This window comes from Clytia hemisphaerica, unplaced genomic scaffold (assembly GCF_902728285.1).
Source record: "Clytia hemisphaerica strain Z4C2 unplaced genomic scaffold, Clytia hemisphaerica genome assembly, whole genome shotgun sequence".
Taxonomy (NCBI): domain Eukaryota; kingdom Metazoa; phylum Cnidaria; class Hydrozoa; order Leptothecata; family Clytiidae; genus Clytia; species Clytia hemisphaerica.
The window spans coordinates 33492-45487 of NW_027103271.1; the positions used below are offsets into that span (position 1 = coordinate 33492).

An 11996-nucleotide genomic window follows, 5' to 3' on the forward strand; every position below is an offset into this window, starting at 1 on the left:
ATAACGAAAAAAAGATTCATTTTTTCAAAAGTCTCACCATGGCTTTATCATCACTTCCTGTATTTCTCTTTTTTGTGTTAATCAAACCTCTTTCGAAACCACCGCCATATTTGTTTTTAAAACGCTTTTTATTACCGGCTGCCGAAAATAAAATTTGTGACGTCAAGAATTGCAGCCGTTCTCTTCATAAAATATAAAAGATAAAAGGATGAAGGAAGGGTTGAAAGTAAAACCCCCTGTCTCTTCTAACAATGAAAAATCATTTCTTGACTCCCTTTTTGATATGAAGACGATGAAGTGAGGAAAAATCACTTTTTGAGAAGCCTTATTGACTTTACTTGTTCGATGAAAGATGTCTGCTTGTGCTGCTGTAGGCTGCGATAAACATCAACGTAGGGACAAAGATATAACCTTTTTCAACCTACCTAGCGAAAAAACTCATAAAGATAAGGAACGTCGGTTGAAATGGCTTAACATCATAAAAAATAAAAGGAAAGATGAATTGCCCAAGAAAATTGTTTTATGCGAGAATCATTTTAGCGATGAAATGTTTGATGAATCGAGAGAAATGCAGATTCGAATGGCGAAGCTTCAAGGTCAGTTAATTTCATTTTTATTAAATTTGCCCTTGCGTGAATGTCGCAACATCCCTGTCTCGGAGGAAAACTAGCTGGCATAGAAAATTTCTCAACACCCCTGTCTGGACCTGTCTCTGACAAAAACTAGCTGGCATAGAAAATTTCCCAACGCCCCTGTCTCAGAGGACGACCTAGCCGATAGAAGAAACACAAGGGTATCTTAGTGTGAACCTATAGCGGGATATTTTACGTTGTAGTATCAAGAAACAAATGTACCTTTGTTTTCTGTGTTCATAGAAGCGAGTAACGATGAAACACAAGAAACGAGGAAAATAGCGAGGAAATTAAAACCTGATGCTTTACCAGACATCATGCCTCATTCTGTTGCTCAAAACATTTGTACGCGACCAAATGTCATGGCCAAAGTCAGACAAAGTCAGGTATATAACAAGTAATTCGGTGCTAAAGGGATTTGTTATGTGGGGTGGGGCTTTTGTCTAGCAATACGGCTAATTTTTGTGACATAGTTACACTATATAATTGCTTAAGTTAAGAATTGAAATGAAAGACTTTCTCTTACTTTGCTTTTAGATGGTAGATTCAATGGTGAAAGTAGGAAGTGTTGAACCAGAGCCAGAGCCAGATGACTTTCAGTCGCATGAAGAACTATCTTTTGAAAATTTTCAATCACTGCCGTCAGCCCAATCCCCCGTCCAACCCAGCGAAAACGTAATGGTTGAAATGGTTGAAAAGTCTATCCAAACAGATAATCGCGTCAAGACAGTATGTTATTCTCTTCTCAGCGCTGTTTTTTTTTATCTGTAAATTTTTTAAAAACTTTAGTATGGCTGCCTTAGTGAGCCTTTTGATATATCTTTGTTGTTTGTCTGTCCAATTACATCAATACACCCATTGTTTATTTCTGCAGATAAAAACTCGTGCTAAGGGTGTTCAAACGGTTCAACTAGAGAGGCCAACGCCTGATGAGCATGTTACAAAGAATCAAACTGTACTCGACGATTCATTCGATGCCGACTTTGAACGAGTGTTCAATACAAAAGAGATAGATACATTGGCAGATACCCTTGGATTACCTTCATTACCAGCAACAATACGGTAACTATTTCTTTACAAATTCACATCCTCCAGATCTCACAGCTGAAAGAATTATTCTAAAGGGTATCTGTTGAAACTTTGTAAACACTGATTGGTTAACAAGCTCAATTTACTCTTTTTCCTCCATTATAGAAAATTCTACCGTCAGCAAGACCATCAACCTAATGGCTCAAATCAACCTATTGAATCCTCAACCATTGACTCAACTCAACCCATTGAAATCGAAGAGAAAGTAACCAGCCCACCAGAGAACGAACCATTGCAAAGGTACTCCACGAAGTGAATATCTTTGTTACCAAATGCTTTTTGACATTTGGGGTTTGCAAACGCTTCAACTACGAGGGCTATCCGGCTGATAATGTATTTTTATAACATGGTTACACATTTTTGTTAGTATTAGTTCTCGTCTTCTTTTTAGTGCTTTCATCTATTCTAACAACAAAAATTTTCTTCAATCACCAACAACACCGGACGTATGGCTTGAAAACTCGCTGGAAAGGAGTGAAAGAAAAGATCCCGATTTTCAACCAAGTGGAGGGAAAAGTGACAATGACGGAGAACCTGACACATTATTGAAAATCAACACTGGAAGGGCCTACAACATGGAGAAAGACCATGTATACCTCGTTTACGAAAGCCAGCTCGATAAATTGTTCAAAACATGCCAGGTATGTGGAGAAGCGATTATTGAGACAAAGAAAATTGAAAACGAGGGTACACAATACCGACGAAAGATGAACTGCCTTGGAGGATGTCAAACGGAATGGTCATCTCAGCCTAAAGCAACCAATTTTAAGGGTATGAATGTTTTATCGAGAATTCTTTAGGGGAAACAAAGTGGGTGATAGTTACTCAAATTGGAAAACATTTACATACAATAGACGTTATAAATAAACAACTTTACTTTAATTACATATTCTGAACTCTCTCAATATTGTTCATCTAAAGAAACTTATTCATTCCTCAGGTATCGGAAATTTGATGGTGACAGCCGCTGCTGAGCTATCGGGAACATCGTTTCCTAAACTTAAACGTTTCGCGCACGTGTTGAACTTGAAAATCATGGGGCGGACAACATTCTTTGACTTGCGAGGTAAATCTACCAATTAGAACTATTAAATGTGATTTTGAGGCCACCCTTTCATACGGTTTTTTCCAACCTTTCCCATGGCTGCTAAGTTATATTTTTTCTATTAAAGGTACTCATTTGTTCCCTGAAATCAAAAGAACGTGGAAAAGCCATCAAAAGAAGTTGATCGAAGAGGTCGATTCACGAGAAGACAAAGTCTCCCTAAGTGTTGATGGTCAGTGTGACAGTCCAGGACATAACGCAACGTATTGTACCGTTACTGCTATGGATGTTGAAACAAACAAGGTACTCGATTTTGAGGTGGTGAATGTGAAAGAATGCAAAAATTCACAAGGTAATTTTCAGCGACTTATATAGTAGCAAAAGATATTTCCGTCTTACTTTCGTTAAATAATCTACAGAAAAATCAAATTGGCTTCTGTTAATTTACTCCTTTTTCGAAAATCTGACACATGTAAACCTTTTTTATTTTGACAGTAATGGAAAAAGAAGGATTCATACGAGTAATCTTACGTTTGGCCACCATGCTATCACTATTCGTCATTTCAACTGACCGTAACACTCAGATAAAAAAATTGATGAGAGTCGACCAACGATTTGCTGAGTTCATACACCAGTTTGATCCTTGGCACATGGCAAAGAACCTCTCCAAAAAGCTAGTGAAAGCAGCTAAAAAGAAAGGTATCTTTATTATGTATTTCACCATCCGCCAAAAGCAATTTGTTCGCTTGCTTTCACCCATGTCACATGTACATTCCTTAGGGAACAAATATTGTAGTTGTCGGAGATAAGGTAGGAATATGAAAATGGGCTCTTCCAGAAAAAAATTGTACATGGGGGGTGGAGGATATAAAATTTTTTAGTGATTTACCCCCCGGACAGGGCAAATTTACACCCCGGACAAGGCAAATTTTGATGATTTTTTGCTACCCCCGGACAATATATCCTCCAACCCCCCATGTAAAATTTTTTTCTGGAAGGGCCCAATAGGATGCTCAAACTCTTTTAACGTCAAACTCACGTCAAATTTTTTTAAATTTCAGGCTGTGAGGAGCTCATGAAATGGATACCCGCCATTGTCAACCACTTGTACTGGTGTGTGCAGAAATGTGGGCAGAATGGGGAAAAGTTGGTGGAAATGTTCAACTCGTGCATTCACCATGTGGTGGATCGACATGAGTTTCCTGGTGAGCATTACACAAAATGCCCCCATGAAAACGACACATCACAGTACGAGTGGATGACAGCTGGCTCACTTCCTCATGAGGCATTAAAACGTATCGCCCTACACAAAACCTTTCAGAAGGATCTGGAAAAACTGAACTTGAACGTATTTACCACCCACCTCGAAGTCTTCCACTCGCTCAAAATCCGGTACCCACCAAAAAGTGTGTTCTTCGAGCAGACCAAAATGGAATGTGGTATGATGTTAGCAGCTCTCGACCACAATCTCAACATCAACAGAGGGTTTAAATCAGCCTTGAAAGAAGGCAGATTGGTCGGGCGCTTCAAGATAGCATACCACACCTTTTCAAAAAGGTTTGTTGCAAAGAAGGTGAGAAAGAACAAATCCTATGATTTCTAAAGAGAAATTGCTGTGAGATGCTATTACCGTGCCATGGATGAAAAGAGAGTGAAAGTGAAATCAAATCGAAAAAGGCTGTTCGTGACCCCCGCAGAAAGGCCTCCAAGGGAAGAAATCATCGAGAAATCCACCAAGTTTTCACGTCTAGCTAGTAATAAGTAGATATTTTTTTATTTTGATAGAACCTTTGAATATATGAGTACAAACATGCTGTATATATTTACTTATATATTAGTCACTATCTTCGCTGTCTTCGCCTTCGTCTTCGCTCTCATACTGCTCTTTTTCTCCTTCGATTTTCCATGTCGCCATACTCTCTACAATAACTTTCCCATGTTTAAAGCCGACGTAGATGCCATCTGGGGCAGGAAACCTTTCACGGATAACCCTTAAAGCACACGCTGGCAATCTACGTCGAACATGCTTTTTAAGTTTGTTATGTACCCACCAAGTGAAATGGCGGTAAGATATATACCGATAGTTTTTCGTACTGACATTATCTCTTGTGGGTAAGAAAGTACTGTACTGCTCATATTGTCCAACTAGACCCATGTACAAGTTGTCCTCATCCATGATAAGTCCCTCGAACTTCGGATGCTTGCACAGACATTGAATTTCTGTGGAGAGAAATAATTTACAATTTAGTTTTTATAACACATGGTACATATAAATTTAGGCTAATCAATCATAATCATGATTTGAAATCCATTAGCATCAGTGAGGTTGAATAATGACGTGAAAATAGCATTTTAATGAATAGGAAGACATCACTGTATGTCTAAAAGCTCACCTTCAAGTTTGTAGTACGGGTCTGACACCTTAACAATATCGTGACAACAAATACACTCCGCTTCTTCTAGAAATCCGTACGACGTCATTACACTGCAATTTCCACATTTGCACCATGATGTTAATGGATCCTCGAGATGGTTGATTTTCTCTTGTTCAGGTTTTTTTTCTTCGGGAGCCTTTTTCTTTTCGTTGCTGCTTCTCAAAGGTTGAAATTGAAATCCCAATACTTCCATTTTGGCTCTCTATGTGACTCCAGACTTTACTTTTTACTACTGATATAATACGATTGTAACCTATTTTTCAATGATTTTTCAGAACGTAGGATATCTATTTCTTTTTTCTATAACGTTTTTATATTATGGTAGAGTTTTGAAATAATCAAATTAAAGAAAAATAAAGATCTGGCGGAAAAAATTACGGGGGTACAACAAGAACCCAAAACGACGCTATAACATTGTGTTTTCCTTGTTTTTCTCAAAAGCGGCTGTGATTACCCCTTTTAACTGTGCAATTCTTGACGTCACAGGGCTACCATCTTGAATTACGGTGTTTTGAAAAGAAGACAACGGAAAGGGGGATTTATTATGTTTACAAAAAAAGAATTAAGACATTCATGTGCTCTCGCTCAAAAAGTATGAGGTAAGAAGTTTCTTTTCGTTATCAGTGTAATATGTTGAATATTTTTTTGGGGAAAGTGATTTTGGCCGGACGGTCCCTTTAATAGGGATGTCCAAGACCATCATCAAAGGCAATTGACTTGAGTGTTTCTTCCCCTAAAAGGACTAAGGTAATACTTAAATCAGATTAAATTTCGCGAGCGAGAAAAGTCGCAAACTTTCTGGTTTTAATTTCGCGAGTCACAGATTTGAAAATTTTTTCGTAGATCTAATTTTCAGACTAAGCCTTAAAGCAGCTGACAAGAGTTTTAATGTTGCGAAAAATGGCAAAAATTAGCAAAATTTATTCTCGCAAAAGATAATCCGATTAAAGTAATAAATTATTTTGCCAGTCATTAAAATGCCTTAAGAATAAATATTTATACTTTGGTAAACATTTGATAATTGTTTTGAATGATATTAATTAAACTGCATACCCTTCCCTAAGCCTAAGTTAAATCGATTTTTTATTCAAATTTTTAGAATTATCACAAGCACCAGTCACTGACACCAAAGAGAGCCCTTGGTCCGAAGAAATCACTTACCCCCAAGAAAACTACAAAACCAAAAAAGGGAGGTTGACTTTTGGATCAAAATTTTTGAAAAAGGTTGGTAGTAGGCCGTGGCCAGTGAGCCAAAAACGTTTCAAAAAATACTTTAAATTTTCAAAATGCCCGGGACCAACTTTTTGATATGTTTCTTACTCTCGGGTACCTAATAGCCGTCCCCCCCCGCTAATTAATTTTTCGAAAATTTTCCACCCAGGACATTCTTATTCCAATCCCCCGCTTATTGATTTTTGGGAAAATGTTTCTGAAAGTTCCCTCTTTTGTCCTAATTCTGCTGTATTAGCCTCCTTTTTTAAAAGTTTTCCACCCAGGACATTTTTATTCCAACCCCCCGCTTATTAAGTTTTGAATTTTTTCCAACCGCCGCTTATTCCAAACCCCCCGGCTATTAGGTACCCGAGAGTAGTCAATTTGAGGGTGCTAATTCCGAATTTGGATGTTACCAAACGTGTAACCCCGCAGTTTTCGAGCAAATCGGGTTTAAAAGTTACTTTATCGATTCAATCGGGTACTATCGAATACTAACGATTTTTGGTTAAAAGTATGTGAATTTAGTGTTTTTTTCTGTTTATTGTTTATTTATAAACGTTAACAAAATATTTTGGTTTAAGAAAAATTCAAAACATTTAACAAAAATGATCAATATTAGACAAAAATCGACAAAAATCGGCCAAAAATCGGCCAAAAATCGATATTAATCGATTTTTTCCATATGATGGCTTTAGAAACCCAGAATCAAGTCAATTTCGATTTAAAAAAAGGTAACAGATTAAGCAAGCTCAAAGGGGCTTGTTTTAATTCAAAAGTAGCTCATAGGACATATAATCTTTGCTAATTTCTAATTTTACATGAACAGGCCGCAAAAAGGGCAATGTCGGTTGACAACTCAACGTTCCAATCAATGTCAATGCTTCCTTCGTCGACGACCCAACCGTGTTCACGTGGTGAGGGTGCATGGATGCACGCCGATTCGGCTCTGCTTGCGCTTCCTTGAGCGCGATGATGTTCGCTCGGCATTTTTCGCGCGGGCGAATCCTTAAAAATGAAAGATGATGTAATCTTTGTATTCAGGGATGTATTTAAATCATATGATTGGTAGGAAATTGAAATTAAGAGCCTTGGTTTCACTTCCCATGTTACATTGATCATTATTTTAAGGTTTTTCATTGTGAAATCGATTTATTTAGTGTGGGGATATATTTTGATATTTCGCGAGGGATAAATTATCCCCTGCCAAAAAGCAGAAAAACATAGCGAGCGTGGTCGAAGATCCATTATTGAAATTTACTAGTGCGTTCATAAAAATTGAAAATTTTGGTGTGCGTCGTTCAGATGATTGAGTGTGGAAAGCTGGAAAGAAGAGAGTTCGGGATGGGTTCAAAGGTGTCAGAAACTTGTATATAGAAGATAGTAGAGTAATAAAATTGATTTGTGAAATCAATAAAGAACCAAAGTATTTATATCCAATATTCAAATGTACTGCTTTTAAGGAAGAAGATACTACCTTCCAGGCTCCCATTTGTTCAGTCTCAAAATTGAAAATTTCTAATGTTGCAAGTGCTATTCTTCAAGAACTTAAACTTACGACAGAAAAAAGTTGGCCGGGTACAAACTTTTTTGGTTTGACATCATCTGCCTACAGAAAATTTCTTGAAGGAGAGGGGAAAGAAAGATATAGTTTGATATCTCCTTCATCAGAAAACACTGAGATCATTTCTTCAATAGCGACAGAAGAAAATAATATGGGAACGACATCTGAAAAATCTGGTTTCGGTATTGACAATGTGAAAAGTACTAAACACTGTAAATGGGTTGGTGTAATTGAATATGGAGACACAAGCAGTGGTGTTAAACCGATTGCTTTTGAAAATTTACTAATTCATGTTGGATTTACATCTCAACGTTTAGTTAATTGTAAAGATAACACTAATAAGCTTGTTTCATGCAAAGTGATTTATAATGAAATCTTAGGAGCAATATCCTTTCAACTTTCTACCGAAGATGGCCAAAGTTTTGAAAACACCAAAATATCGAAAGTAGTAAATACGTTCTTGATGCAGATTGAATGTGTTAGTACAACCAATTGGTTTGGCTTTGATTTTTATGGTTTCAGACTTCAGCAAGTTAAGACCAATTTAAAATTGTTAAAACCAACAAGATTCATCTGCCAAAAAGAACGAAAGCGACCAGAAAAACCATTCAAAAGTTTTGAAAAATGTAAGCAATATCTTGCATCGGAATGCTGTACCAACAAAAGATTTGTCAAAGTCATCATACAAGACTGCTAGAAATCAAGCAATACATTCAGTTGTTGATGCAACATGCTTTGGAGATATTAAGAGTAAGTATTTCAAACCATTCTGTTTGTCGGTAATGTAATGTAATTCATGTTGAGTTACCGTATTCCTTTCCTTCGAATAAACGCCTGCGTTTATTGATTTTTTTTTTAGATTTTAAAGAGACATTCAAAAGGGGGGAGCGTTTATTAAAAAAAAATCAAAAAGTGACAAAGATTTGAAAGAACTACCTAGTACAGACATGAATTTTGTTGACACCATCTTTTTTTCTTTTTATTCGACACCTAAAATCTCATCTTCTTCATTATCTCCACTGATATCAATATCATCTTTCTCAGTCATAGTAAACTACATCCTCGTCAATTATGACAAAAATAGTCATGTTTCAAATTAACGTCTCCTCTAGGGGAGAGGCGTTTAAAAGAGGGAGGCGTCTATTAAAGAATTTTTGGAAAAGGATGCATTTTTTCGAGGAGGCGTTTATGCAAAGTAATACGGTATTTCGGTATGTGTTATTCATTATTGTCGCATTCACTTAAACAACTATATTCTACATCGTATAGAGAAACAATATTTTTAAATTTTGATGTGTTATACCACAAATGCTGAATTAATTTTCAATTTCACTTCAAATAATTATCAAAAAAAGTCTCAAAACTTCTTATAGAAAAGTTATTTACTACTATTTATTTATTTTTCTTCAGGTTATATTGATTACCTTATTGAAAACCACGGTGATATTGTTTTTGAAAGCATGATTGATAACAAAGAAATGTCAAAGCGTTTGGACAAAAGTAAAGATATGCCGATAAGACAAATTTCGGTAAAAGATTCTTGTGAGATACTGGTTGGTAAATGTGATCTTTCACAGCGGGAATATAAAACTCTAAAATCACTATTACTTGGAAGTAATTTTCATTTAGCAAGCTACTAGGATGCAAAGGATTATGCATATGAGCTTGATGTAGGAGAAATATATTACTTGAGTCACTGGCAAGATAAAAATGATTGCAAAATAAATTGCATGAACGCATCAACTGGTGTCATTTCATCATTAAACCAAGCAACATCCACACTCGAACTTTTTCAACGGTTTGAATTCATTGACTTAGGGAGAACAGCCAAATTAGTGGAATATTTGAATTCAAAATCTTTGAAGTACCAAAATTTCGATAAAGACAAGAGAACTATTTTTTTGAGAGACACTGGTGATAATTTTAGGGCAACAAAAAACTATCCAACTTAACAGATATCATTTAGTATTATGCACATGAAAGAACTTTTGAATTCTCCTTATGGGGCAGTTTGCCACTTCTTTATTCAGAGGAACCGAGAAAAGAGAAACACTGATAAGCCATGGTCAAGCGCACTTTAATAAATTAGAAGAGCTAGTTGAGAAAGGTGCAACCTTGACCTTACCTGATGGCAATACGGAGCACTTCAACGTTGTTTTTTTTTTGTGGCTGATCCTAGCTATGTTAAAGAAGTCATCGGAAAGGCTTCATGCACATCAACCTATGGATGTTGGGGAAGAAGGCCTTTGAAATATTAGGAGAGCAACCAGATAAGGACAGTCCAAAATATAAAGAATTCATTCAAAATAACTTGGCACAATGGGTATGACATATTAGCTCTTTTAAAAAATTTGTAGTTACTTGACAAACGTTTTCCTCATTATTTTTTTGGGAACTTAAAGGTACCTTTTAAGGAGTACTAATTTTGGCGAACGGCTGATGCAAAAATTTTTTTTTATTTTGGTGGGAACTTATTTTGGCGAATGACAGCGTAAATATGCTATATATACTTTGCCTTATTTGGAGCAATTTTGTTGATTTTTAAGCAAAACAGCAAAAGAATTCATTTTGGCAAGAACTAATTTTGGCGAACCAGGATTTATTTTTATTTTGGCGAGAACTTAATTTGGCAAATGACCTAAAAAATTAATTTTGGTGGGAACTAAATTTGGCCAATTTCAATTTTTCTCGCCATTTTCGCTAAAATTAGTTACCACCAAAAAAAGTTCCCTTAAGGTACATGGCTAATTAACTTTTTAGAACAATCATTAATTATTTGATTTAGTAAACATATACTTTATGTACGATGAAGTTGTATAACTTTCTGAAACATTGTAATTTAAGTAACCAATCAGAAAGCTCAATTTTGCAATTTTATAAGAAACAACGACATTTTCACAATTTAGATCAACCAAAATTTTAAAAGAATAATTTGGAAGTTGCATAGTTCAGCAAAATGCTTTTATTTAGTGATTTTATTTGGTATTAAATTTTAGGCTCCGCCAATCTTCACATCTTACATTATTGAAACAATGCCACCTTGTGGACTGCATCTCATTTTGGCAATTCATCGTTATTTATGGACGTATCTCTACCATATCATAAGCAAGCGTGGACAAGAAGATCAAATTACTACAGCTTTACGACACATTCAATTGGATTATTTAGCTTATCAAATTGAATGCTATCACAAGAGGTAAATTTTACTTTTATAAGTTTGAATTCTGACAATTTTATCCTATTGTTTTAGATTTATGCTAGCTATGGCACTTAGCTTGTTTAAATTGATTTGCTCTTATTTTGAGAATATCTTGAAGATTACTCTAACAAGGTCTGTAAAAACAACATCGTAGGTTGTAAGATAAAACTGAAAGCTGCTGGGGAATATTTTTTGGGATCTCCTAAAGAGTGTTAAAAAGAAATTTTATCTGATTATTGATTCCTTTTGAAATAATCATGTTTCCTTTTGCTTTGGAAATCTATCTCCAAAGTATGAATTAAGTGTGCTTTGTTTATTTAAAAAAATAAATGCTCGATTTCTCAAAAGAATCTTAGCCATTATCATATTACAACTTTTTGAATTTCTAGAACAATTAGATCTGTCAATCCTAGTCAAGAAGAAGTGGATCAATTTGAAACAAAAGTTGAAGATTTTTTCCAAAAAATGAAAGAGTTTTGTGGTGATGATGCCATAAAGAGAAAACCATACCTTCACATACTAAGGGAACACATTCCACCTATTTTGAAGCTATGGTTTTCAATTCTTGGCTGGGGCTATGGCTATTTTCATTGTTCAGCTGGAGAACATCTTAACAAGCAGATGAAAACCCTTGAGCGTTACGGTACCAATAACAAAGATAATCGTTTTATCAAAATTTTAAAGAAAATCCGCCTGCAACAGTTCCATTTTAGTCAGAGTGTCTTGAAAAACGAGTCCAGCATCACTTTCAGCCGATGTCATGAGGTTGGGCACAACCGTAAGAACAAGGCATGTCGTTTGCACCCTGAACAACCAGTGG

At 35.8% G+C, this 11996-nt stretch overlaps 3 protein-coding genes across 3 annotated transcripts; 2 read left to right on the plus strand and 1 right to left on the minus strand.

Moving 5' to 3' along the window:
- Positions 1–328: 328 nt before the first annotated feature.
- Positions 329–2125, plus strand: LOC136801579 (uncharacterized). The gene is made up of 5 exons (XM_067058217.1): positions 329–596; positions 876–1018; positions 1170–1361; positions 1507–1694; positions 1827–2125. The coding sequence occupies exons 1-5, from the start codon at positions 353–355 to the stop codon at positions 1975–1977; spliced, it is 918 nt and encodes a 305-aa protein (XP_066914318.1). The 5' UTR covers positions 329–352; the 3' UTR covers positions 1978–2125.
- Positions 2126–2739: 614 nt separating this feature from the next.
- Positions 2740–4369, plus strand: LOC136801596 (uncharacterized). Its single transcript, XM_067058239.1, has 4 exons — positions 2740–2787; positions 2894–3118; positions 3262–3465; positions 3828–4369. The coding sequence occupies exons 1-4, from the start codon at positions 2757–2759 to the stop codon at positions 4367–4369; spliced, it is 1002 nt and encodes a 333-aa protein (XP_066914340.1). The 5' UTR covers positions 2740–2756.
- Positions 4370–4593: 224 nt separating this feature from the next.
- Positions 4594–5740, minus strand: LOC136801690 (P2X purinoceptor 7-like). The gene is made up of 2 exons (XM_067058338.1): positions 5160–5740; positions 4594–4986 (listed from the first exon to the last, which is right to left on the minus strand). Exons 1-2 carry the CDS (start codon positions 5392–5394, stop codon positions 4601–4603), a joined length of 621 nt encoding a protein of 206 aa, XP_066914439.1. The 5' UTR covers positions 5395–5740; the 3' UTR covers positions 4594–4600.
- Between the last annotated feature and the right edge of the window lie 6256 nt (positions 5741–11996).

What these genes read in the sequence shown, in the direction of transcription:
- LOC136801579 (XM_067058217.1), top strand. Translation starts at nt 353, where the DNA reads ATGTCTGCTTGTGCTGCTGTAGGCTGCGATAAACATCAACGTAGGGAC. An exon ending in CAGATAATCGCGTCAAGACA is followed by an intron (nt 1,362 to 1,506) that starts GTATGTTATTCT and finishes TTATTTCTGCAG; the next exon opens with ATAAAAACTCGTGCTAAGGG. An exon ending in TCATTACCAGCAACAATACG is followed by an intron (nt 1,695 to 1,826) that starts GTAACTATTTCT and finishes CCTCCATTATAG; the next exon opens with AAAATTCTACCGTCAGCAAG.
- LOC136801596 (XM_067058239.1), top strand. Translation starts at nt 2,757, where the DNA reads ATGGGGCGGACAACATTCTTTGACTTGCGAG. An exon ending in AACATTCTTTGACTTGCGAG is followed by an intron (nt 2,788 to 2,893) that starts GTAAATCTACCA and finishes TTTCTATTAAAG; the next exon opens with GTACTCATTTGTTCCCTGAA. An exon ending in AGAATGCAAAAATTCACAAG is followed by an intron (nt 3,119 to 3,261) that starts GTAATTTTCAGC and finishes TTATTTTGACAG; the next exon opens with TAATGGAAAAAGAAGGATTC.
- LOC136801690 (XM_067058338.1), bottom strand. Translation starts at nt 5,394, where the DNA reads ATGGAAGTATTGGGATTTCAATTTCAACCTTTGAGAAGCAGCAACGAA. An exon ending in CCCGTACTACAAACTTGAAG is followed by an intron (nt 4,987 to 5,159) that starts GTGAGCTTTTAG and finishes TTCTCTCCACAG; the next exon opens with AAATTCAATGTCTGTGCAAG.